A 27,751-nucleotide genomic window follows, 5' to 3' on the forward strand; every position below is an offset into this window, starting at 1 on the left:
GAGCTGGTCAGGGGTGTGTTGGCTGTTGTATATAAGGGATTGCTGTTCTGGTTTCCCCTGTGTCAAGGGTTTGCTGTATGCCTGTTTTTCTCAATTAAAGCCCTGTTTAATTTGCCAGAGTATCTTGCCTCGGTGAGTTTCCTTGACCTCCCAAATCCTCTGAAGAACCCCTGCCTCTGGAAGAACACTGGGAAGCAGGGAAAGGTGAAGATCTGGGGGCTGTAAGGAGGATGGAAAGATGAAATAGTGAGGGGGAGGGGGATACAGGGGAAACCGAGCCCCCCCCCCAAGTAAGTCCCTGAGGCTTCCCTGCTGCCCAAGTGGACCTGGCCCAGTGGTCGGCACCACACAATTGGGCCTGACCCAGACCAGCAGATAGCACTGCAAGACAGAACTTTTCCAAGGAGGGACTGCTAGTTGGACAGAAAGAGGGAAAGCTAAAGGGGGCAGATAAAGGCAGGCTGGTGGATGGGTGGGAAAGAGACTAGGAAGCAGGAAAAGGGGAAAGGTTATGGGGGCTTTCAGGAAAGGAAAACAATAGCTGGGGAGAGAAAAATGAAGTGCCCCCCATGAGTCCTTGCAGGTCCCCCCACTTATCTGCTCAGAATCTTCAACTTACAAAGAGAGTGCCAAGAAAAGTCTGGGGCAGAAAAGAATCATAGACAGAAACATAAAATCATAACCATAGTAAAATAATGGATCTTTTGTTCTGAGTAACTTGTTAATATGCACCATTACCATCTTGGTCAGCATTACTTTGTAGACTGTGGCCCTAGTCCATTCCTCAGCATGCTCCCAGGCATTTCATTGGGGGGTGGCTGCCTCAACTCTTCTAACGTTTCAGCAGGGTTTACACTACACCTTGCAGCCATTCCAATGTTACATACTAATTTCTGGTTATTTTCATTAGAAAGCTTCAGTTGCCAAGGAAGGCCATTTAATTGTACAAAGGAACCCAGCATTCAGGCCCAGCATTCTGACAACTCAAATATCATTGACTTCCTTTGACAAAGGTTAATAGGCAAGCCCGGACTCTCCAAAGTTTGAAGTCACCAGCAAAAGGATTAACATTCACTGAAACAGATGGTGACTGTTATTCTTGAAAGAAGAAGTATGAGGCCCATTCAGTGTTTAAGATGGGCTTCTCCATATAAGGAGGCTCTTTCACTGCTTATATTATTGAACACGTTGTTCAAGGTCTCTGTGCAGGCTTGCCATTTCCCCACCCACAGTGAGTGAACTCCTGCCCTGGAGCCCAATCCCCTACCCTCAAGAAATAGAGTAGTATGAGAAAAAACAACCAGAAAAAAAGTCTTCACAGTGTCGATTGAGGGATTTCCCCACATTTATCTGGCTGTCACCACAGAGATTAGAGGAAATTTCTATAGCATCATCAGGAAGCAATATCACATCCTCCTCAAACTCCACCCTCTAAATGCCTTGACATTTGCTGAGGTAGTGCTGGCAAATCTATCTCTGTGGTGTGACAGACAGACAGACACAGACTGCCTGGCGGCGCTCATTCTCTTCCCTAGGTTTCAAAACACAGAGCCTCCTCTTGGGGTATGTACCAACCATGCCCCAAATGTTAGGATGGAAGAGGATCTAATATCTTCCCCAGACTTTATTTCTAACTCCTTACAGAGACCACCTCTCACTTTAAGAATTTTGGCTCTACCTAAAAGATGACTCCATATTTATTTGCTGGGGAATTAGAAAGATATTATAGTTCAAACTCCAAAGTTCATTTTATCCCTAAAAGACAGAAAGCCTCAGTGCACATCTGGATCAACATATAGGGTCTCTACTTCACTGGTCCATCCCTTTGCCATCCAATACTCACACAGTCCACCACCAACTTGCCCAATTCCTTGGCCCCATAGACAGTCCTTGCCAGTTCCCAAGGGTTGGAGGGGCGGAAAACATCCACTGAGCTCACAGGTACCTGTGGAGCCCTTCCTGTCCCAAGAGAGACTACCACATTCAATTTTTTCACCTCGTGCGCCTTTCCCTGGAAGGATGGAGAAAGATACTTGTTTAGCAATGGTGAACCCATTCTTCATGCTTAGTAGAGCTTCATTTGTTGTATCTGTTCCACTGTCCCTGGAGCATATTATTTCATGAACAGGTTTGACAAAGTAGTCAAGCCCTACAATGAAGTTTCACATATTATCTTCAAATCCTGTACCATAACCAAGAAGTTAGAACCAGAAATCTGCAAGTGTGATATAGCAGCCAGAGTGTCAGACTAGATCTGGAAGACTTGGGTTCAAATCTCCAATCTGCCATGGATGCTCATTGGGCAACCCTGGGCCAGTCACAGTCTCTCAAACTAAGCTGCCTCACAGGGAGGTGGTTGTAAGGATAAAATGCAGGAGGGAAAGCAGTGTTGTAAGCTGCTTTGGGTAGCCACTGGATTGCAAAGCGGGGCATAAATAAATAAAGTTCTGACTGCATTGGACAACATGGAGCACAGGCATTGTTTTATTCTGAATTAGGCCAGGGTATGAACTGGATTTTAGCCTGCTGTAATGCAAATAAGCAAAGATTCCTGCAGCACCTTAAAGACTAGCAAGTGCCTCATGCCATAGGTTTTCACAGGCCAGACCTTATTTTTTTATGCTGCACTAACATTTTGTTAAGTTTGTGAGGTGCCACAGGACTATTTTGTAAAATTAGGAAGTAAATCCCACTGAATTTGGTGGGATTTGCTTCTGAGGAAACAAGCTTAAAATTGGGCTCTAAACCACACAACTATAAAGTAATGTTGGATGAACTGCAAGTAGAAAAAACAGTTTAACAAGACCTCTATGGGATGAATCCACACCTTCTGGATTAAAGACTTGTTGTAGTCATTGATCTCCGTCATGGCATCCAAAGTGGGGTTGTTAGCCAGCAGCCCTCCATCTAGAAAACGTCCAATCGGTCGAAAATATGTCGGAGCAGCTCCGCTGGAGCGGGCAGCCTGCCACACCAGCTGATCTGTGAGGGAGAGAAGAGGAAAAGTGCAGTTTCCCCCTCCTGTGCAATGTACACACAGGCAGGGCAGAGTAATAATAATCGCTTCGCATTTATATACTGCTTCAGTGCCTCCCATATATTCTCTCTGTTTTCTGTACAAGGAGTCAAAAGAGGTGTGTGTGGAGGGGGCGTCTACTGCTTGCCCTGCCCTCTGGTTCTGGCTGCCACCTGACTTTCTTTGGCTCCTATAGTCTTAGATCAAGAGAGGAGGAGGCCTGTCACCACCCAAGTCCTCCTTTTGCTGATCCTTCTTGCACTGCCTAGAGCAGGCAGTCAGATGCCTCTTCATTGGTTGTTTTGCTGGCCTTTTTAAAAAGATCCTGCCAAGGCACACAGGCTCTCTTAGGACCTCTGGCTTCTCAGGAGGCCTCCTACTCTGGCAAGAAGTTGGACTCTACCCTGCTATTGTCACAGCATCACTTCACCTCCCTCCTTAGCAGGGACTCAAAGGCTTCCTTCCTTTTGGTGGATGCCAAAATTTCCCTGCCTGAAGCATCCATTAGTCTTGTTGTTGTCTCCTTGCTGACTGTGCATATGTATGTCCTGTTATGCCAATAAAGGTATTCGATTCGATTCGATTTGCATCCATTAGTCATGGACAGGTAAGTCTCTGTTCCTAGACACTTATAGAGTAGGTCAGCATTATCATCCCCACACTTGGGGTTGTGCGGTGCAAAGGTTGAGTGATAGTACCTCATGTGTCAGGAGTGAAGTTTCCCATACCCAGCTGATGATTAGTGGACATGGAAACTAGTACAACCAGAAGAACCACCTGGTCCATCAAATATCTAATTCCACCCCAGGAAGGCACAGGAGAAACACAGTTGGCAAAAGCTCGCCAAAACTTAGAGGGGGAAGGGGAATCAAGAAGTGTCATTTACACTCACAACACAGCAAGTGGGGGAGAACTCATTGTGTCATCCAGCGTCACAATCACTGATACTTCTCCACAAAGGTCCATGTTGGTTGTAACATTCTGGCTGCCAAGAGCCTAAACTGAGTTCCAAAAATCAATTAAAAGGACTGATCTACCAATAGCTTTTAGCCTGGACAATCCAAAAACACAACCACATTATGAAGTTGCACCGAAACTTCATTGCTCCAAGACAGAAAAATAGGATAGACCACCAATTCAGTGGCCTCTCAGGCATTTTGGCTGTAGTATCTAGCAGTGGTAAAAGTCTAGCAGACTTGAACTGCTCCCTTATGACCATTTTTTCCTACAAAGGAGTCATCTTTGTGTAGGGAACAATTGTACATTGCCTCATTATGCAGTCGTGATGAGCATTTATTTTGCGGCAAGTATACAGCCCAGGGAAAGGAATGTGTCTCAGCTTCACACAGGAGGTGCTACATGTTTCTTCTAATATGGAGATTGTCATATGTTATATGGTTTGTTACAACATTGTACAGCTTGGGCACCAGATGAAGGAGAGGCAAGTATTTCTTTCCCCTTCTGTATGACCCTCCTTTTCCACTATAAGTTGCTCTGGTCCTGGAAGCATGAGCATTTACCTTCTGGTTTGGTCAGTTCTGGGAACAAGGCTGTTGTCCTATAACGAGATTTGCCTTTAGCCTCTGGCGGATTATAATTCCGAAAGAGGTGGAGCTCGGCAGGCTGTCGGTCACATAGAGTGGCTGTCAACATGAGCCTGTAAGAGACCAAGACAGAGAAAGCTTTGCTCCCTGCCTAGACACTGCCCCCAGCAGAACTAAACATCTGCAAAGGATACTAAATGGTAGGGGCAATGAGGCCAGAAAGCCCCTCTGATAAACACTCAGCCAGCACATCTCTTGCAGGGGATCACCTGGGTTTCTTGAAATCTGTCATTTTGGTGTATTCTCCAAACTCCTTCTTCAGGAATTCCTCAAGTGGCTCTGACTCGTAGGGTCGGGACCCTCGAAACACCTCGTCTTTCATGCGGAAATACAAGCAGCGCATATAGTTCATCGGCTTCCCTGCAACACAGAAGGGCATTACTGGTTCACAAGGAAGGTTGATGTGACAGGCAAAAAGGCAGATGTTTAAAAGCTTCAACAGCACACCTGACACTTGGCAAACAGAGGCAGAAACTGTAGCAAGTGGGCTGTAGCAGTTAGAGTGCTGGACCATGGAGATGCAGGTTTGAATCTCAACTCAGCCATGAATGGTGCTGGGTGACCATGGGCTAGTCACTTCCTCTCAGCATAACCTACCTCAAAGGGAGGTGGTTGTAGGATAAAATAGAGGAGGGGAGCTTGATGAACTCCTTGGCAGAAGGTCAGGATAAAAATGCAGAAAATACATTACTACTGCAAGTAAAATACAATCGCATTTAGAAACCTGAACGGAAAAGGCAGGTTTTAAGAAGAGATTTTTAATACATTCAGAATGTATATTCTATTTTACTGAAAAGACAGTAAGGGTTTTCCCCCCATAATGTTTAAACAGTATTTGAGTGTCTGAAAATATGGAGCAAATGCCCCAAAAGCTGACTTGCATCAGAAACACCATAATCCACATTTTGCAGCAATGCGTGAAACAGTTATGCAGGCGACAGAAGACGAAGAATGAACATTGTTAGAGGGGTGTCAGAGGACCAGGAGCATGAAGGTAAGAGCACGATGCCTTTGCCAACTGCAAAGTGGGGTGGAACCTAGTGAAGTTTTCTTTGCCAACACTTCATGCCCCTCCTGTGCAAGAAGCATGGCCGCTGACAGACTCTTTCTGCTCTAATGTATACTATCTCCCTCCTCCAGCTTTGTATGTGTGACAGGCTCTTGGACAGAAGGGCTGGGGAAAGGCCCTTTGCCTCCCTTGGAGAGCTCTTGCCTGTCAAAGCAGAGGGTCCTGGGCTAGACGGATCAATGACCTGACTCGGTATAGGAGCATGGAAGTCAAGAATGGCTGACTGTGACCAATGCATGGACAGGATCATTCACAAGATACACAGGCAGAACTGAAGGGGAAAGTGGAAAAAACATTATATATGCGAAGGACTGTATCCTGCACAAAACACTGCTGAGAATCAAATTCTGTACTAGGATTGTAAGCATTCTTTTTACATTAAAGAAAAATTTCTGACCTACATTTGCAGGATAACATCTAAGAACACAGAAGCTCCGCCTGTCAAAGGCTCAGAAGCCAAAGCAGACCTTGTGGAGGGGGTTAACAAGGGAGGATGGAGCATCAAAATCCCCAACTCTGCCAAAATCTAAATATTGTACACGAGGCTGAATGTTGCATCTGAACACACACAGCCTTGGTGTGTGGCAATTTGGCAGCAATAACAACACAAGGAACTTCCTCTGAAGTCATTCTGCAGAGCAAAGTCTTCATTTGCACAAACCCTTGATTGGCAAGGGACTGTAGCTCGGTGGCAGAACATCCCCTTGCCATGCAGAAGGTCCCAGGTTCAACTCCTGGCATTTCCAATTAGAAGGATCAGGGAGCAGTGATGTGGAGGACCTCTGCTTGAGTCCCTGGTGGGCTGCTGCCAGTCAGAGTAGATAGCACTGACTGTGACCGGCCAATGGCCCGATGCAACTTAAGACAGTTTTGTGTACTTTGTGTGTTGTGGAAACCCATCAAGCAACAAATATTCATCCTGCAGCTGGAAAGACACATGAAGCACTTTCCCTCTCACCAGTGAGCACATACAGCTCCGGCACTGCTTACCTTGTACAATAGACAGTGCCAGAATCCCCCCTGTGCTAGTCCCAGCTATCCAGTCAAAGAGTTCCCGGATGGGTCGCCCGGCAACACTCTCTATTGCAATGAGGAACTGGATAAGCACCAGGCCCCGGACGCCCCCACCGTCCAGGCTCAAGAGACGGTCCTGGCTGCAGAACAGAAGGGGGAAAGCGTTTAGCGCCAAACATCAGTCACTCAGACCTCTGCTCCCAACTTCAGATGCCTGGTGAAGAAAGCAAGCATCAAAGCCCAGTGAAGCTTTGCAGACCATCTCTTCCAGACTGACTGACAGAGTCTGGGCCAATAAGAAGAGAGCAGGCCACAGGAAGTACTCTCCTCACTTACGTTCTCTTCTTCTCAGTGACAGAGTCGGCCGTGTCTGGTGCTTTCAGCAAGGTATTAAGTGATGCAGAAATATGGATGATGTCCCTGAATCCTAGAAAGATACACGGATGACAAAACCCAAAACATCTATTTAGCAGAGTAAGAAGAGAAAGACAAAAAGAACTGGAAGTCTAGGAATTATGCTTTTTACTACTGCAGTGAGCTAGACTCAGTCAAGGCTCAGGCTCTTGCACCTTTCATTGCCACGTGGATTCTGCTGCCAGTGCCACTCTGTGTTAGGAAAACCCACACCTGCCAAAGATCTCCCACATACCAAACTAGGAGAGAGGCAGGGGCCCTGGCCTTTACTGAATCTGGCAGCTCTCCCTGCTGCCCACCAAACTGAAAGAAGAAGATGAAAGAGACGGAGGAGGGAAAGTTACTGACAGCACTGGAAGGCAGGTAGCCATGCCATTTAGAGAGAATCCCAACCCTGTTCCACATGATCATTCCTTCCCAGGAAACGTACACGCAGAGAAAAACCTGGGTGCAATCATCACACAATGATGTACACCCAGGGTTTATGTTAATTCCTGTCTGTTAAACGCCCTCCACATTGGGATTTCTAACAGATGAAGCAGTCCTAAGACAGTGAGAGAGAGACAGAGAGACACAGGGCTGGCTAAGGAGGTTACCTAGGTTTGAGTTACTTGTCCCTGGGGGTGGTGGTCTTTCCGGGAGGGTAGAAGTAGATGGTACTGATGAAGATGATGTGGCTGCCAAATGGAGGGCAGATGTACCTGGAGGGTGGCAGCGTTCAGTCCCTATAGTTTTCAGCAGGTCTAAGAGCACCTTCCGGTTGGCACCTTTGCATGGTGAGGATGTCACAAGCATTAGAGAGAAAACCATTAAATAAAGGAGACAGTCCCAGACACTTGGCAGCAGCTTGCCAAGTACCCACGGGCTGGAGATGCTTGTCTGAAAAGGGCCCTCTAGTTTAGCAACCTGCTGAGTTCTTGCCAGAGTGGCTGATCCTATATCCCTGCTTTGTGATGGTTGCTTTGTCTTTCTCAGACTTTTAATTTTCAGCACCCTTTACTGGACAGAGCAAATTTGCACCCTCGCATGGGCAAGGCCTGCCCACAAATGCATTCTCTCTGCATATAATCACCAAAGGGTAAAGGCCATTTAGCATGGGTTTTGCCCTATGCCCTCACTTGCCCTTCCCCACCCCACAGCTGCCCTCTCACCTTTGCTTGTCCTGGCTGCCACCAAACCTGGGGTCTCCCCAAAATCATTAGGGATCTCCACGTCAGCTCCAAACACTATCAGGGCCTTGATCATATCCAGGTGGTCTTGCTAATAAGAGGAAAAGAGCTGGTCAAGGAAAGGGTGGAGCCAGCGCTCCTCTTCCCCACCCCCCACCCCCATCTATAGCACACCTCACCCTCTTTTCTTCCTGGCCATCTGGCAGCTCACCCCCACCCAAAGAACTAGGGTCCCGTAAGCCTCATCGGATGGGAGAACAAACTTAGCTGGCTGGAGGGGGAGGAGGAATCTAAAACAGAGTTCTGGAAAAATGTAATTGGGGAAACGCACATTAAAGTAAGGAATGTGATCCTTACACGTATAAGAGGCTGGAGCCAGCTAAAGGGACTTGCAAGGTCCCCAGAAGGATCCCATTTCTCTTCCCTCCCCCCAGCATCCATTTCCAACACCACGAAGGTTTATTTCTGGGGTCAAAGGATCCACATGGAGTAACAGGCACATGGGATGGGAAAACACAGTGATGGGGAGAAGGGAGCAAAATCTCTCCCTTCTGCCTTTTCTGTCAGCATGGCTTTGCTTTTGCAAGAGGCAGGAAAGAGAAATCTCCCTCCCTTCCCCACTGCAGTCCACCCACTCTTGTGGCTATTACTCCACGCTGCCCTCACAGTCACGAGAATAAACTTTCCCAGGGTGGGAAATGGCTGCTAGCAGCAGATAGGAAAACTAGGAGGGCCTTTGACCATCAGCACTTTCTGCTGATGGGTCTCAGGATTGAACGTAAAGGTTGTCCCTCCACAATCTCTTTGCAGTTTAGGAAGGAACACTACTGGCCGACCCCGTGTCCCCTCAGTCCCAGGAAAGCAGCAGCTGGGGAGAAGCCAACCTTCATTGCCAGGTGCAGTGGAGTGTTGCCATCCTTCCCTTTTGTGTTGGTCACAGCTCCATGCGTCAGCAGCACCATCGTACAGTCAAAGCGCCCCCGCTGCACAGCAATGTGCAAGGCCGACTCCCCCGTCATGCTGAGAGCATTCACTTCGCAGCCGTACTCTATCAGTAGCTGGGTCATCTAGGTCCACAAGGAGAGAGGGGGAAGGAAACAAGGGGAAATCAGCTCATGGACAAGACCATGTTTGCACCCCCAAGTGCTGCTTCTGGCTAAAGCAGCTCACTGACATAAGGTAAATATGGAGCTGGAAACCCATCTCCAACAATGAAGCAACACAGCAAGAATAGCCGCAGAAAAGTCAAGATTGTGGCAGCAGTAGCAGCATCGAGATGACAAAGGCTCACCAATATTGTTAAGTCCTCCAAAAGCTCTGCTAGACCAAAAGGTATTTAATGTTCTTTTAAGAAACTGAAGGGAACTCCCCTAACGAGTCTCTTTTGAGAGGGAGTTTTGCAAAACAGGCACCACCACCAAACAGCCCGGCATCTTATTAATTACCAGCCTCGCCTGAGAAGTCATAAGCTCTCAGGACTGTGGCTCCAGTCGATAATCCCAGTAAGCATGGGGAGGTCAACAGGGAAGGAGGCACCCCCCAAAAAAGCTTGGAGTCATTGCTTCTAGGAGTAAAAGAAAGGTCATAAGCCACCTCTGAAGCACCACAAGAATCAAAAAATCAACCCCAATGGTCTAGCAAATGTTTACTGTATGCAGTTACTTGAGCCTTGCGTTGAATGCAATAAGAATGTTTCGATGTCCCTGGCTAGATCCCTGGCTATTTCTGGTGGGCTGCCTACCTCCTGCTATCTGCTTGGTTTCTTGCAAAGAAAGCTGGGTTAGGTGGTCCTTCATCTGATCCAGCGGAGCACTTATGTTCTTAAGCAAAAGTGCCTACTCTAGATTACTGAACACAAGAGAATTTTTCCCTGACTCTTAAAAGATCTTGCATGTGCATTCTTCACCTGCAAATTCAAGCATGCATTTGTAGACCGTGGAGATTTTAGTTTTTAAAAAAAATCACACAAGACAGTCTACTTCTGATCTCCATGTGCAGGATTGCCAATTGTGCTTTAGAAGAGGTATTTCCTGTACTTTTTTTAACAGTTGCACACAAGGAAGAAATTCAGCTGGTGCTGCTTCTCCCATTACTGCCTCATAGATGCAGTTAAAAATATATCCCGAGGGAACAGTTTAGAAGGCACAAGAAATGGCAGTACCACATCAACGAAAGCAACAGAGATGGCAGGGGTTCCTATCCAGAGCATTACTAGGGAGAGCAGGACTTCCAAGGAGCCAGGATAGCTAAGTAAGCCTTCCATCTGCAAAGCCGGCACTATCAGTAGGTACCTCAGCATTCTTGGCCCAGTGAAGGGGTGTTCCTCCATACCGTTGGTCCTGATACTGAATCTGGTTGATGTCCACATCAAGGAGGGCTTTGGCACACCTGGAAGGAAAAGAACATGGAGGGAAGCAATTAAGGGATGTGACCAACACATCCCTTTGAACCTTTGCACTTTCTGTAAACAGATGGGTGATCATTTCAAGTACCCATTCAGCAGTCCCTAGGAACTGACAAGGAAGGAAACATGGCAGCTGAAACAGTAGGTGGGCAGCCATTGTAAGCAGCAGGTGAACAGATCAGTCGATGACTCCTACGAAAAGAGGTTTGAATTGGCAGGCTGATCTTCCCCTGATACAGTCAAACAGCTCTGTAAGATTAACTTTTAGATTTGTTTTATTTACTGGTTACATGGTGCCCCCCTCCGCTCCCCACTCATGAATGTGGAACCAGAAAAAGAAGGCCGGCAAGCAGGGCTCAGCACCAGCGGCCCAAAAACAATGTCACAAGCAACACCTGGGGCAGGAAGCATTAGCTGAGTGACACATTGGCCTGGTTCACAGCAGCAGAGTTGCCATGGTGATGCTGATGCTGCAAACCAAAAAGAGAGACCCAGATGTCTCACAAGGCATGCCAGTTTGATGAGCTGGGCAGGACACTGGAAGCTAAGCAGATGCTCAACCTGAGGAGAAAAAGTGCAACTTTAGCCCTCTCCCTCTATATCTGAGACCCAAGACTGGGTCATGGGAAAAGTGGGGGGAGGGCACTTGCCCAAACTGCCTAGACCAACACACGCACTCCCTCTTTCAATTTCTCAGCAGCTAATCTCCTTAAAACAGTCCCGACGTTAACTGGGATGTTGAAAAGGAGGAGTGCACACACACACACACACGTCTCATTGCACTGTCGATTCCTGCGCCTGCCACCTCTTAGCTGCTCATCTTCCTGTGCACTGCTATACCCGGCCCCCTCTTCTTACCTTCCAAACTCAGCCTTGGACCTTTATCTGCCCTGTGTGGTTATATGGGTTTGCAAGTCCCACCACAAGTGCAGAATTAAGTATCTGGAGTATTTCAAATTTCAATTTAAAAAACAAGATTCCAAAGATAAGCTTAAAAGTGCATGGGCAACAGCTGGTGCGATCCCAGATGCTAGGGGGTGAGGACAGAACATGACCAAGAAGCCTCCAGTGCATACCGTTCTGGCTGCCCCCCTCCCCCATCACTAGCAGAAACAAAATTATACACACTGGTATGTATTTGCATAATAAATACAAATTGCAGAATCTGTCATTTCTTTTGGCACAGAGTTTACACAGCCCTGGACTTCCCACACAACACCTTAACATGTGTTAAAATTCTTAGTAAAGGAGCCGTTCTTTTGGGTACCATCTGAGATGCATTCATCATCGTTTCAGAGTATAAAGCGTACTTCACTTTTAAGCTTTTGCAGAGGCGATTATTTAATTAATTTTTTATAAAAATGTATATCCTGTACACGAGGTCAAGCAGGCACTTAGTGTGAATGACAGTCATTTGAAACAAACACAACAATATACTTTTTTAGCATGTAAAGCATGTGCTGTAATTAGGGACAGGTGAACCCCACTGGCTTCAGACAGGAAATGATTTACCAAGTTACAATTATTTTCAGGTTTGAGGTAGAGGGGTCCACTTGGTTAGCCTGGCATGCCACCCCAGGTCATTGATGCTGTTGAGAAAAAGCCAATGCTGCAATAAAAGAGAGTCACTAAATTCGTAATCTGTACATATTTAAATTAATAATCCCCTGATGAAGCCAATGCAAAAAGTATTATTAATTTAATAAGTATCTGAGCCAGTGGGATTTTTGCCTACTGTTCCTTGGTGACTGGTGTTTGGTGCCTACTGTTTCTTGGTGACTAGAAAGCCAGTTTGGTGTAGTGGTTAAGAGCGCAGGACTCTAATCTGGAGAGCTGGGTTTGATTCCCCACTCCTCCGCTTGAAGCCAGCTGGGTTACCTTGGGCTAATCACAGTTCTCGAGAGCTCTCTCAGCCCCACCCACCTCACAGGGTGTTTGTTGTGGGGATAATAATAACATATGGTTGTTGTGGGTTTTCCGGGCTGTATTGCCGTGGTCTTGGCATTGTAGTTCCTGACGTTTCGCCAGCAGCTGTGGCTGGCATCTTCAGAGGTGTAGCACCAAAAGACAGAGATCTCTCAGTGTCACAGTGTGGAAAAGATGTAGGTCATTTGTATCTACTCAGGAGGGGTGGGGTTGAGCTGAGTCATCCTGTAAGAGTATCCCAGGGTGTGGAATGCTAATGGCGGGAGGCTTCACTGTATCCTGAGGAGGTTCTTTTGCATATGGATTGGTACTTGATGTGTTAATCTTCTCTGCAGGGCTATTGTCGGGGATAGAATGTTTTGTTAGCCTGGTGTTTTTCAGAACTGGAAACCATGCTCTGTTCATTCTTAAGGTTTCTTCTTTCCTGTTGAAGTTTTGCTTATGCTTGTGAATTTCAATGGCTTCCCTGTGCAGTCTGACAAAGTAGTTGGAAGTGTTGTCCAGTATTTTGGTGTCCTGGAATAAGATACTGTGCCCTGTTTGAGTTAGGCTATGTTCAGCCACTGCTGATTTTTTAGGTTGTCCAAGTCTGCAGTGTCTTTCATGTTCTTTTATTCTTGTCTGGATGCTACGCTTTGTGGTCCCGATGTAAACTTGTCCACAGCTGCAGGGTATACGGTATACTCCTGCAGAGGTGAGGGGGTCTCTACTGTCTTTTGCTGATCGTAGCATCTGTTGTATTTTTCGGGTGGGTCTGAATACTGCTTGAAGGTTATGCTTTTTCATAAGCTTTCCCATCTGATCAGTAATTCCTTTGATATATGGCAAAAACACTTTTCCTGTAGGAGACTGTTTTTCCTTGGTTGTTTGATTCATCCTGGGTTTGATTGCTCTTCGGATTTCATTTCTGGAGTAGCCATTTGCCTGAAGTGCGTGGTTTAGATGATTAATTTCCTCATTGAGAAAGTGCGGCTCACATATCCGTCTTGCATGATCCACTAATGTTTTCATTATGCCTCTTTTCTGTCGGGGGTGGTGATTGGAGTTTTTGTGTAAGTACCGATCAGTGTGAGTTGGTTCCCTGTAGACCTTGTGACCTAACTGAAAGTTTGCTTTGCGGATGACCAAGGTATCCAGGAATGGGAGTTTTCCCTTGATTTCTTTCTCCATTGTGAATTGTATGTTCAGGTGGATGTTGTTGAGATGATTCAAAAACCCCATCAATTCTTCCTCCCCATGGCTCCAAATGATGAATGTATCATCCACAAACCGGAACCATACACTAGGTTTGTGGGGTGCTGATTCTAGAGCTGTTTTTTCAAAATGTTCCATGTAGAAGTTTGCTATAACTGGGCTGAGTGGGCTCCCCATGGCCACCCCATCCATCTGTTCATAGAATTCGTTATCCCATTGGAAGTAACTGGTTGTCAGACAATGATGGAATAAGGCTGTTACATCCTCTGGGAAAATCTGATTAATAAGTGCAATAGTGTCTTTTACTGGAACCTTGGTAAACAGGGATACAACATCAAAACTGACAAGTATGTCTTGTGGATTGAGTTTCAGAAAACTGATTTTGTTGATGAAATCTGCTGAATCTTTGATGTAAGACGAGGTTTTCCCGATGTGGTCCTGCAGGAGATCTGCCAGATGTCTAGCTAATTCATATGTCGGTGAACCAATGGCACTCACAATGGGTCGGAGTGGGACTGAATCCTTATGTATTTTGGGGAGTCCATATAGTCTAGGTGGCTGTGCTTCAGTCTTGCATAGTTTTCTGTGCGTGTCGGGATGTAGTGAGGAATTCTTGATCAGCACATTTGTTAGCCTGGTGATTTTGCAAGTGGGATCTCGTTTTAGTTTTTTGTAGGTGGAGGGGTCCAGGAGTTCCTTAATCTTCTTTTTGTATTCCTCTGTTTTCATGATCACTGTAGCATTGCCTTTATCAGCTGGTAGAATGATGATGTCTGGATCTGCATTGAGGGTCTTGATGGCATTTCTCTCCTTGCGTGTTATATTGCTGGTGGGAAGCTTTGCCTTTCGTAGAATCCTGGCTGTCTCTCCTCTTATTTCCTCAGCTTCCTCTTCAGGTAGATGACGAATGGCAGCTTCTACATTTGCAATGATGTCTTCCACAGGAATTCTGGTGGGGGTGACTGCAAGACAGTAGAGACCCCCTCACCTCTGCAGGAGTATACCGTATACCCTGCAGCTGTGGACAAGTTTACATCGGGACCACAAAGCGTAGCATCCAGACAAGAATAAAAGAACATGAAAGACACTGCAGACTTGGACAACCTGAAAAATCAGCAGTGGCTGAACATAGCCTAACTCAAACAGGGCACAGTATCTTATTCCAGGACACCAAAATACTGGACAACACTTCCAACTACTTTGTCAGACTGCACAGGGAAGCCATTGAAATTCACAAGCATAAGCAAAACTTCAACAGGAAAGAAGAAACCTTAAGAATGAACAGAGCATGGTTTCCAGTTCTGAAAAACACCAGGCTAACAAAACATTCTATCCCCGACAATAGCCCTGCAGAGAAGATTAACACATCAAGTACCAATCCATATGCAAAAGAACCTCCTCAGGATACAGTGAAGCCTCCCGCCATTAGCATTCCACACCCTGGGATACTCTTACAGGATGACTCAGCTCAACCCCACCCCTCCTGAGTAGATACAAATGACCTACATCTTTTCCACACTGTGACACTGAGAGATCTCTGTCTTTTGGTGCTACACCTCTGAAGATGCCAGCCACAGCTGCTGGCGAAACGTCAGGAACTACAATGCCAAGACCACGGCAATACAGCCCGGAAAACCCACAACAACCATCGTTCTCCGGCCGTGAAAGCCTTCGACAATACATCAATAATAACATACTTTGTAAACTGCTCTGAGTGGGCATTAAGTTGTCCTGAAGGGTGGTATATAAATCGAATGTTATTATGTTCTTATTGTTTTTCTCTTCAACTATGTTGTTGGCCTGCTTTGATGAACTAACTGGTAGAAGGATGAGTCGGTGGACTCTTTCCGCCATTGACTCTCAGAAGGTATAACGCATGTCCAGAAGAAATTTGTTTCTAGCAAAGTAAGCAACCTTACCTCTTCTGGGAGTACTTCATGGCCGTGTGGATGGGGAAGCCCAGCGTTCCCAAGATACTGCCCTTAGCTTCAGCCTTCAAAAGCGAAATAACAGCTTCATCCTTGCCCAGCTGGCAGGCTAAGTGCAAAGGGGTTTGGCCTTGGTTGTTCAAATGGTCCAAAGCAGCAGTTGACCTTCTGCCCAGGAGCTGGAACAAGTGGACAACATTAATGGCTCTGAAAGAACCATGACACAGCTCACCAAGGATACTAGCCTTTGTTCTTCCCACTGTAGGGACAAATGTAAAAGCATGTTACACTGTCCACGTTACATTTATACAAGGGAATGCTCTTCTGTGTCACTACTCTCTGAAAGCTTCTTGTAATGCAACAGGGGAAGCACAAGTTCAGGAAAGACTGTTGTGTGCCAAGATCATTTTCCTTTTAATTTTACATATACATGGTTCCAAATACACGATGTTTACAGTAGGGAAATAAAGGGAATGTTATCCCATTTTCAAAATATTTATTTTTGCTCTCCATTTCATAATCCAACATAACTGGCTCACTTTATCATTTCAGCACCCTGCCAGATTTTCTTAAGAGAATCACCACTTGTGGATGCTTTGTTATTGTTCCACTTGGTGTCTAAGCAAATTCTGTGATACATAAGAGGTTTGTAACTCACTCCAGATCACACGTTTCTATCCTACTTAAAAAAAAATTAGAACCACTGGCTTCCTTGAAAATTTACATCCTAATACTTCTCACTGTTTTCCAACAGTGGATGGATCCTCTTGCATGCATGCATATATAGAGTTTGCTGGCTCCTTTTTGCATCTTCAACATTTTGCATTGTTTAGATTTACAGATTTTGAGGGGTATTTTATATGGTGTTAGGAACACTAACATAGAAACAAGTTCCACTTCAGAATTACGCACATTAAATGTCAAGGCAACATTATACCAAACCCATTTCCATGTATCTTTTGACATTGTGATGTTTGAGTCGTTTCTTCCATTTAAGCTGGTATGGGTGAGTTGCCATGGTTTCCCCCTCATCACCTCCTTCTAGAAGCTTAATAAAACATCCTTGTCTTGGAACAAAGAACTTCACAGTACTTGATCTGGTCCCTACTTGGATATCTTTCATGGTTTAAATAATAATCACATGTCTTACTTGGAAATAAAGATAACTCAGCATAGACTGCCCCTTCCATAGAAATTCAAAGGAAAAACAGAAAAATGGGCAGGGAATCAATTTCTTCCTGTCGTCCCTCCCCGTTCCATTCCCCTCATTTCCTCCCAGGGCCTCAGATAGGGAGGCAAAATCAGAATTAAACTTGCCTGGAAGTCATCTGCAGGAAAGAAAAAGCAGGCAAAAGGAAGAGTTCTGCACTCCTCACTGCTCAATCCCCCCACCCCACCCCACGAGCAGCATTATAAGGCCAATATGAGGTTTGGAATCTCAGATTTGGCCTGTAATGCCTTTGAGATGACACACAAGGACAGTCCCATGTGCAGAACAGCCTCTTTTTGGTGCCCATATTTTAAAAGTCCTGTAATCATTTCCTCTGCTTATATACCATAGTATGTTCCCTTTGCCTATGTGCTTGGAGGGTGGGGGTGAAAGAGAGAAAATTACCCTTCTTTCTAATTCCTCACCTCTATGATCTTGGGGTTATTCCCTCGAACAGCATAGTGGAAGACAGTATCTCCATTTTTGTCCGTGAGGTCCACTCGGGCATGGCATTCCTCCACCAGCTCCCGCAGACAGCCAAGGTCTCCTTTCTGACAGGCTATGTGCAGGGGACTGCAGCCATCCTCAGAGTCATTGCTGTTCATGCAGCTGCAACGCAAAATAAATGAATGCCATGCATAAGGTCAGGCCTGCGTGCCAAACTAACTAGAATCTCATACATGCAAGTGCTCGCAGGAGTGCATGCATGCGCACGCGCACATAGTCAGGATCGCTGCTGTGATTCATTACCAAGCTTCTAAACTGAAAATAACGTCTCAATGGATTTATGCTAGAAGAATTTCATCTCATTATCTACTACAGCAAGACTGCTCTAGAATCTCTCTTGATCACCTCTCGCAGTATTTTAAAACTCCCCAGTCATATATAAAGAAAAAGACAAAATATATGATTTATGATAATCCTTTTGTTACTGGATTGTTGGGAATGTTGGGTTAAGTTTTTCCCCTCTGTTTATATTTATACCGATGCTTCTATAAAAAAATAAAAAGCTCGCTGTATTTACGCTGTTATAGCCCCTGACTTCTGCCACCACTCTGTCCTTCCAGCATTCTTATTATGCCCTCTGTGCACAAAACAGAACAGTTATTTCCATATCCAAACCCAATACTCTAGACAGCTGGAACACAGATCTTGACACCAATGCTTTTTTATCCTTTTCATCTGAATTGCCTAGCCATCACCTTCCGTTCTCACTAGGTGAATCTCCAGGAACCATACATACCTCAGGATACGATTGTGCCGGAAGCTCTCCAAGAGTCCAACTTCTACTGCTATATGAGCCAGTGACCAGGTGGGGTGGTTGCGAAAACAATCCGTCAGTTGCTGCAAGGTCTCCAGTGGCAAAGGGTCTCGATAGCTCTCATAGAATGGGCGTAACAGTTTTACATACAGGTCAAAATGCTGGATTGCATCTGTTTCATTATCTATCTGGAAAAGCCTATGGAAGAAATTGTACAATTTTGAAACAGTCTTGTTCTGCCTGTACAACATTTAAGAAAGCTTACGTTAAAAATGCACACAATAAAACCACAGAACCAAAAATAAGACCTCCAATAAAATATAAACTCTTATAACAAAACAACTAAAACCATAAAACTCAGCAGCAAGACCACCTTCAAGACTAAAAGTCTGCTGGACAGGCAAGTTTGACACCCTCTCTGGAAGGCTAATAAAAATCTTCTAACCTCATTAAGGAGATTATTCTATAACCTTGGGGCAACTGCGGGAAAGGCCTTGTTCCTCACTGCAGATGAGCTCTCTTCATGCAGTGTAGACATAAAGAACAGGGCAGGACACAAGCAGAACTAGGACTCATATGGGGGGGGGATGAATTCAAGTACATCAGTTCTCAAGCCTTGAGAGATTTATGCACTTTCAGCTGAACCCACAACAAGCTGACTAGCAATCAGTACAGTTACTGCAAAATAGGCTGGATACGATCCAGCCTCCCAGTATTTCAACAGCAGACAAACAGTAGCATTCTCCACTGGTTCAACCTTCGGAGTAATCTTTAAAGTGCATTCACACAGACTTACGGCAAATAAGCCTAGACAGAAGTATGAAACAACACAGTGCAGACCTGTCCCTCCTCAGATACATGCAAATGTTCTTCTGGGGCTGACTCTGCTGGGAAGACCTGGGTCTTTAGCCACCCCTCAAAAGTACTCCTTCAGGAAAGAAGGCAGTTATTGTTACGCTCTTGCACACCTACATACGTCCCTTCATGGCTTCACAACCCACCTTTACAGTAATGTTCTCCTCTCCAAAAGAGAATTTGTATCGTCACCTTTGGGGTACTGCCCTCTTTTTTTCCTCTGCTCGTGACCTCAAAAAGGGAAGGCTCAAACACTCACCGGAAGGCAGCCACTTGATTCTGTGGGTTAACTAAAAGACAGTCCCAGGAATGAGCTGAACTGTTGTCGTAAAGAATGATCCTGTCTTCCCATTTCAGACGGGACCGAGTTGCATACTCTGCCAAGGGTACTTCCTTCACCCGATAAGGGTTTGAAAACAAGTGGGTGACATTTCCGAAAGTGTTCATAAGTCGACCAAAGAACTGCATGTTTCTAAAAATAACCTATATCCTTTCAACACTGTAGAAAGACATAAGAATTAATAGACAAATTATGCCAGTGAATGTCATTTATGTTACACATTCATTCAGCAGCAACACCATTCTCACTCCCTTATACTCTTCTTCACTCAGTACTTCACACACATTAAGATGCTATTGTAACATAAACTGGATGTTGATCTTCAGATCATTCGGCAATCTGGACCATCCACCACTTTCCTAAGTAACATTATATGAGGAGAGAAGAATGTGAAGAGGTTGGCCCTCAACTTTAGCAATTTCAAGATTGTCAGCACATATGAGCTTCCTACACAATGATAACCTTCATGTAGGAGGGAGAACATACACACACACACAAATTAGAGGGAAACAGATAATCTCCTTGGGGAGGGAGTTCCAAAGTTTCAATGCCATGGCTGACAAGGTCCTTTCTTGGGTTGCCACCCATTTAGCCTCAGATGGCAGGGGCACCTGAAGCAGGGCCTCCGAAAAGGACCAGAGCGGTAGGGTACATTCATACAGGGAAGATGGCAGTCCTTTGCATATGGATTCTAGACAGAGTTTTCAGGTCATAAGCCAGAGCACCTTTCTGCTTCTTTATTACCACTTGCAGCCTCTCCTGCCCAATTCCTCTGATAGTTCCATCACCCATCTACTCATCTCCCTCTCACTTGCAAATAGGGTTCTGAGGTTCAGGCTGGGAAATTCCGAGAGATGTTGGGGGTGAAGCCTATGGAGGGAGCTCACTGGTGTATAATGCCATAGACCCGCCCCCCTCCAAAGCAGCCATTTTCTCCAGGGGATCTGATCTCTATCACCTGGAGATCAGTTGTAATTTCTGGAGATCTCCAGACCCCACCTGCAACTGTACTATTGCAGCAAAGAGATTTATAACTTCTTGTTCAAGCTTCCAAAACAGCTGTGAGGGTCCTGGGCCAATGTCTTGAGGCTGTGGTAAGGTCTCTGAGGATAAACAAATTTAAGCTTAATCCAGACAAGATGGAGGGCCACACTGGTTGGGAAGGCAGAATGGTTGGCTGGTGTTAAATTTACCAGACTTAAATGGGGCTAATCATTCTATGATAAATTAAGAGGTTGTGAGGGGGCATCTGGACCCAGCCTTGCTAACAGATAAGCAGGTCAATGCTGTTGCTAGAAGCACCTTTTTCCATTACATCTTGCTAATAAGACAGCCCTCACCAATACCCTATCAACCTGGCTAACTTGATCCCTGCTACCGTAACCTCAATATGGGACACAGGCCAGGGCCTTCTTACTTTTTAATAAGGCATTTCTCCAAGTATACTCCACTGCACCAGCTATATTCTTCAATACAGCCTCCTCCTTAATATGCCCTCCTCTGGGACCAACCATATTGCCACAGATCGCAGGCCTTTTCCATGGTGGGACCAGTCCTCTGGGAAAAGCCTGACAGAAGGGGTGAAGAAGGCTCCTTTCCTTGCTGCAGTTAGGAAGGTATATGGGCAGTCTTATACCAAAGAGCATTTGGTGGAAGGTGAATTTTTCAGCAGATTTGGTTGCAAGTTTGCTGAGCCTGTGTATTTCAAGTCTGAATGCTTTTAAATTGATAAACTGTGTATTTTTATTTGTTTCAATTTTGTCAGCAGGTTTATGATTTACGTCTTTGCAACTTGGTTGCTACATTGTTCACCACATTGAGTCCAAGGGAGCATGGCAGGATCAAAATGATGTTAATTAATTAAATGAAAGGATGAGATAGTGGGCAAGAGAACAAGACATATAATGGAGTAAGGAAAGTTGCCACTGTAACCTCCTTCATGGTTGTAGATCTGTTACAGACAGAAGAGAGTTCTCTGGCTAGCAGCTTAGAAATTCTAGTTCCACACCATGCTACCCTTGAGTTCAAGCACAGAATCTATCAATACAGCTGTAAATAAGGCAGCTGCTAAGAAGCACACTTGCACCCTTTTACAAGACTACTACATCTGCATTGTTCTCTTAATTCACCTACAAGAAACTTCTCTTCTCCCTTCATCTTTGTCTTAAGTGTGTAAACCAGAACATTTCCCTGTTGTGGTCTGTGGCATACACACTCAGCAATTCACAGAAATAAGATGGCCTATGTTTTCAATGTGGCACTTTATGCAATAAGTAACTTCAGTTCTCCATCTATATACATAAAAGCTACTTCCCCAAAGCAACCAAGAAACAGAAGGAGCTGTATGCCTAAAGTGGGTGGAGCTACATAAATACGAGACCGTTTTGATTTTTTAAAAAAGACCAGGATCAGTTGGGGTTAGAAGCAAGCTTAGTACCCACCCCGATGTAGGTCTATCATAGCATATTAATGTACTAAATAGATCCAAAGAAATAGTTGCCATTTACTCCAAGGGGAAAGGGGACAAAGTATTGCATCTGAGGACAATATTGTGAGGAGGGCAAAACTCACCCTCCATGCTTGACACTGGAAGGCCTGGCCCTCAAAGAGTTTCCATATAAGGCTCTTGAAACATACAAGCCCTCTCTCTCTGAAGATCACAGTTGCAGCTACAGTCCTTTTGTGCAGCATTTTGCATTCTTCTACATGGGTTATGGGCTACAGACGCAGTACAATATTGAGCGCTTGTGCCCCTTGTAGGCAAACTGGTGTTTTTAGGCATCACTAAATAGCTCTGATCACCAGGAACAAGTTGTCAGTGGCACAGTCAATTTCAGGGATGAAAAGAAGGAATACCTTGAGGGCTTAGGATTTCCAGCTCTGGGTTGGGAAATTCCTGGAGATCCGGTGGTACAGCCCAGGTATGGTGGGGTTTGGGAAGGGGAGTGACCTCAGTGGGGTATAATGTCATAGCCATTTGTTTTATTTTACTTCATTTACACCGCCCCTTTCTCCCCAGTCAGGACCCAAATTGCCTTACAACATTCTCCTGTCCTCCATTATGTCCTCACAACAATCCTGTAAGGTAGGTTGAGAGTATGTAACTGGTCCAAGGTCACCCAGAGAAATTTCGAGTCAGAGTAGGGAGTCAAACCTGGATGTCCCAGATTCTAGTCCATCACTCTAGCCACTTGACCATGCTGGCTCTCCAGGGGAACTGATATCTGTTGTCAGGAAATCAGCTATAATCCCATGATATCCCCAAGCCCCAGTTGGAGGTTGGCCCTACCCTATTGGGTGAACATGCAATTGATGTGTGCATAGTTTGTTTGGGGAAAGCAGCAAGTGTTCTGGAGCTAGAGGATGTGGGTGGGGCAGGGAGTTAAAATCTGGTCCCAAGATGCCACAGGTGGTAGAAGATTGATTTTCTGGGATTTTGAGGATCACATTCCTAGAACATTCACTCGGGGAAACCTGTTGTTCAAGAAAGTATGAAGTTCGTTTCAGAAGGTGTCTGCTTTGTAAGGAACTCTTTCTTAATATTAACTACTAAAAAAGACATTGATTCAGAAAGTATACAGATACCATGAGACTTGACTGTTCTCACACATAGGGAGTTCCTCAAACAAGGCCATGAAAACTCAATCTAGGCAGCAAAGACCCAGAGTAAGGTTGCTAGCCATCTGGAAAATATCCTGTCCCTTTAGTAAGAGGCTTCATGGAATGTTATTTATCAAGTGATATTACTGACCTTCATGCGATGAAAAGCTTCAACTGCCCATTTCCACATATTAAGCCTCGAGTAAAGGGACAGAGCAATTTTTCAACAGAATGTTGACAACTCTAACTCAGAGGTTAATCCATCTCAAGCTAGAGACCCTCTAAAACCCAAATGTGTTTTCTGTAAAGATTCTTCACAGCAAACTTCAAAGACTGAAAGAGTAGTTTGACATGACGTATTAAACAATGCAGAAATTATTCAGTAGGAACATATCTATATCAACAGACAATACTCAGTAGTATAGTGTGCAGTGCCTGTCTCTGTGAACCATTTCCTTACAATACTGCCCAACTGCCTTAAGTAAATAGTTTGCAGAAATCCAAGAGAGTGGGGGCTTTCCTGACCTCTTTAGGCAGGCCATTCCAGAAGGTGGGGACCACCACAGAGAATGAACGTGTGCGGCAGCTGTTGATTTTGCCTATTTGCAAGGTCCATCTCTGTATTTCTGTATTTGAATTTATGCTTCTTTTCAGATTTCTGCAATGCATACTATATTGTGTTGTTTTTGTTAATGTCAGTTGTTGATTGCATTGTTGATTGTACACTATGTAATCCTCCTTGAGTCTCAGTGAGAAAGGCAGAAAATAAACTTAAGATGACATACTTTTTAATTACTGACTGTCCAAGTTCTTTCCATTAAAAAAGTTCAACCCTTCAGTGCTCTCCCACATCAAAAATGCCCTGAACATGAAAAGATAGCCACAGCCAGTCCTAACTTCCTTTCTCCCTGGTGTTTCGGCTTTCTACATATAGGAAATTTAAAAACTAGGCAGGAGTTATTTACAAAATCCTAAGGATGTTAAAATATAGAGAACTATGTTGAAATTATATATCCTGACAAAAACTGAGGATAGAAAAAATTAGGGAGGAGAAAGAAACATGCCACCTTGCTTTAAGTAAAAATTGCGCAACATGCTGCCCTCTGTCATAGATAAACATTTTATTACCAGAATCATGTTTTGCAGATCTCTTATCTATAGCTAGGCTCATATGATCATTTGAACAGAAGGGTGGCCAGGAAGGCATTTTCTTGGTCTCTCTTTATACATAGTACATTTGCGCACACCCAGTTCTTCCACACAAAAGGAGACAGGAGGAGCCTTATGGTATTGGAAGACAAGGCACTTGGCAACAAAACATCATACTACTGATTCAGTCTGCTTTCAAATCACAAATTGTCATAATGCAGGCCTGAATTGCTATTTCAAAGCCATATAGCAAACTTCAGTGATACTTTTCTCTAAGAGTCTTGGCAACCATATGCACTCCCAAATCATGCAGAGTCATGTTTATGTTTGTGTATGCATTTTATCTCTGGTTTTGTTTTAATGATGTGTTTTTTATTGGCTTTACTGGTTTTTAAGATGTGATTTTATTTGTTTAATGTGTTAGCATAGCAATCTTGGCGGCCCTTATGAGGGCAGAAAGGCAGGGTATGAATTCTGTTAAATAAAAATAAATAAAAATATTAAACCATGGCATATTGTTTACAACATCTCATACATGGCAGCCAGCATGGTGTAGTGGTTAGAGTATCAGCCTAGGGAGTGGGAGACTCAGTTTCAAATCCCCACTGTGCCATGGAAGCTTGCTGGGTAAACTTGGGCCGGTCACATGCACTCTTCCTAACCTACTCCACAAGGTTGTATCAGAATAAAATGGAGGAGATGGAAATGATGTAAGCTGCTTTGAGTCCTCATTGGAAGAAAGACAGGGTATAAAAGTAAACAAAATAAAATAAGGTTTACATAGGGTTCAATTGTCTCCCCGACTTTAAAATTACTGAGATTTGCACACAATTCTTTTACTAAGACTTTCCTTTCTTATAGTTTGCTTCCAGGACATAGAAAAAAGAATGAAGCAATGTAAGCAATACCTAGTCACAATATAAATACATGTGGGAAAGGGGAACAGAAAATCAATTCAACAAGAATAAAAACCATCAAAAGGGAAATGTAGTTTAAAACATATAAGCTGAATAATTTTAAGGAACTTCTACAAATATGCCTGAAGTTTCCACTTTCCTTATTATACTTTTGTTCATCCTGCATTATTTCCATTTTTTCACTAAGAAAACTCACCAGGAAATGTCATTCATTCAGAAAATTTATCCTGTGTCCTAATTCAGAAGTCACCCATCTCCATGTTTGAGCTACATATTAATGTCAAAATCATCTTGCTAGTAATCCAGTGATCTATAACTTTCCAGCCTCAGCACTTAGAAACGCGTGTTTTAAACTATTATGAAAAGTTCAGCTTCCCAGCAGAGAATGCTAATTTCCTTCCAGAACAAAGCAGAACTGTGCAATCACAAATACATTCTCTGTCCTCTAAACCAGTAAGGAGTCTCAGTGCCATCCTAAACAGAACTGCATGTTTCTAAGTCTTAGGAATGTGTAATTCTGCATTGGATGGTACCACATGTGTACCCAATATTCCAAATATTCCAAAATTGAACTACAGACCTTTTTATAATCAAAAAGAGTCCAGTAGCACCTTTAAGACTAACCAAATTTATTGTAGCAATAAATAATAAAGTTGGTTAGTCTTAAAGGTGCTACTGGACTTTTTGATTTTCCTACTACAGACTAACACGGCTAACTCCTCTGCATCTAAGACCTTTTTATAGGTTCAGATTAAAAACATGAACGTTTTTCTTCATCAGACAAAATGTATCTCTGCAATAGGCAGGGCAAAGCAAAGTTTGTTACCAGTTCAAACATTTTAACCACCTTTTCTAGACGGCTGCCTGATCACAAAGCCTTTAACGCTTCAAACAAAGTCACAGGAAGTACTTCAACACAAGCATACACAAGGCTCCTTTTTGTAGCAAGAATCCTATATTTTTAATAGCCAGAAGGCATACAGACATTAACAAGCAAAGCTTTCACCGTTCCTACACACCACACCCTGCTGAATGACTGCCCATCAGTCATCACCAAAGCAACAAGTTTACACGGGGCTTCCTTCCATTGGAGAGCAGCATCGTCCAAGGAGAAAGGCGGGATCCAATTTTTCTATACAGATGTTGCTGAAGGGGCGGCAATCTCCAATATAAATTATGAAACACAGCGAAAACACGCAAAAAGGGTTTCAGAGTGAGGCTACAGATGCCTCAAGGCAGGAGGGGGAAAGGGGGGTTTAAATTAGGACGTGGGGAACCAAAAAGTCATGTCCCATTGAACTGAGAGGGGAGGGCTATCCACCCTACGGATATGGTCATTATAGCTCCCCTCCCCCCCGTCACACAGCCGGGCCCTCGCTTTGAAGAGGGCGGGGCGGGGGGAGATGAAGAGCAGAGAAAGACGTATTCTGGCGCTCCAGCCACACACTCCTTCACTCACCTCTTCAATTTGTCAATTACTACTTCCGCCAACAAAGTTCCTATACTGTCACGTGTTCGATCCTTCGCCAATCGCCTCTCTCGGACGACTGTTCTCTCACATTTCCCACAGCTTGGCTGGTCACGAGATCCTGGGTAAAAGGGCGGCCTATTTGCGTGAAGAACGGCAATTCCGCTCTGACGTCAAGTGGTAGCCATCTTGGCTCAGGGCGAATGATGGCGCGATGGGGACGTGGCGACCATCTTTAGGAAGGGGGAAAGGCGTCACGGCGTGCGTCGTCGCTTGCCGCTACCCTCTTTTAAAGAGACAGGTATGAAGAAAAATGAAAAGTCGAACAGAGCGAGCCTAAGCAGGTCTACTCAGAATCCCACACAGGCGTGCTTAACAGCGCTTACTTCCAGGAAAAGTGTTCTTAAGAGTTATGCTGTTAAAACAACACTTTATTCCAGCATTAAGTTGGGTTACCAATCTCCAGGTGGCGCCTGGAGATCTTCCGGAATCACGACCTCCAGGCCACAGAGATCAATTCCCCTGAAGAAAATGGCTGTTTTGGAGGGGGGACTCCATGGAATTATATCCTGCCGAGGTCCCTCTCCTCCCCAAACCCTGCTCTCTCAGACCACCCATAATCTCCAGGAATTTCCTAACCAGCAGTTGACAACCTTGAGCGGTTATGCTTTTTTTATGGACTATGAAAGAAAAACAAATAGAGTTTTGCTCACAGAGTTAAAATAAAGGGAGTGAATAAAATGAAACTATTATGATAAAAATCCCAAATCCCCGCTCAACTCTGGCAGGGTGACAAATTGTATGAATTAATTCACGTTTCAGCAGTTTTGTAATTGTCTACCTAGGAGATGGAGGGGGAAAGAAAAGTAGAGAATCCAAGACAAGAAGTAGAAGGATGGGCAGTGGTCAGAAGAGGATTAGTCTCTTGAATGATATAGGGGAAGATGGCCTTTATTGCATAATGTGACCAACAGAGAACTGTCTGTCTTGAAGACTGCAGTTCTGATTGGTTGATTGATTTGATTGATTAGATTTTTAGCTCACCCTCTCCACAAGCAGGCTCACGTCAGGTTACAATCATAAATAAATTACAATAAATAAAACCAATAAAATACATCTCAGTACCAACATGGATTTCAGCATTCCAGATGGTTTCGCCATCCCTCACCCATGTCTCAATCACACACACCAGGTCTACATTTTCCACTGCAAA

The 27,751-nt window shown here is 44.5% G+C and overlaps 1 protein-coding gene across 2 annotated transcripts in view; it reads right to left on the reverse strand.

Annotated features, from left to right (window-relative positions):
* PLA2G6 (phospholipase A2 group VI) overlaps positions 1-26,591 on the reverse strand; it is a 31,688-nt gene extending 5,097 nt beyond the window's left edge. Inside the window, exons 1-15 of one of the 2 annotated variants that reach the window (XM_054988675.1) lie at positions 26,530-26,591; positions 19,324-19,563; positions 18,192-18,407; positions 17,374-17,557; positions 15,730-15,917; positions 10,578-10,674; positions 9,171-9,353; positions 8,269-8,377; positions 7,714-7,818; positions 7,040-7,130; positions 6,680-6,843; positions 4,830-4,980; positions 4,537-4,673; positions 2,828-2,982; positions 1,844-2,011 (exon numbers count right to left, since the gene is read on the reverse strand). In XM_054988675.1, the coding sequence (XP_054844650.1) occupies positions 1,844-2,011; positions 2,828-2,982; positions 4,537-4,673; positions 4,830-4,980; positions 6,680-6,843; positions 7,040-7,130; positions 7,714-7,818; positions 8,269-8,377; positions 9,171-9,353; positions 10,578-10,674; positions 15,730-15,917; positions 17,374-17,557; positions 18,192-18,407; positions 19,324-19,532 (2,157 nt within the window). In that variant the 5' untranslated portion in view covers positions 19,533-19,563; positions 26,530-26,591. Of the gene's footprint in view, positions 1-1,843; positions 2,012-2,827; positions 2,983-4,536; positions 4,674-4,829; positions 4,981-6,679; positions 6,844-7,039; positions 7,131-7,713; positions 7,885-8,268; positions 8,378-9,170; positions 9,354-10,577; positions 10,675-15,729; positions 15,918-17,373; positions 17,558-18,191; positions 18,408-19,323; positions 19,564-26,529 lie in introns of both variants that reach the window. The other variant, XM_054988674.1, reaches the window with a different exon arrangement.
* Positions 26,592-27,751: the final 1,160 nt, after the last annotated feature.

Source organism: Eublepharis macularius, chromosome 9, assembly GCF_028583425.1.
Source record: "Eublepharis macularius isolate TG4126 chromosome 9, MPM_Emac_v1.0, whole genome shotgun sequence".
In the NCBI taxonomy this organism is placed as follows: domain Eukaryota; kingdom Metazoa; phylum Chordata; class Lepidosauria; order Squamata; family Eublepharidae; genus Eublepharis; species Eublepharis macularius.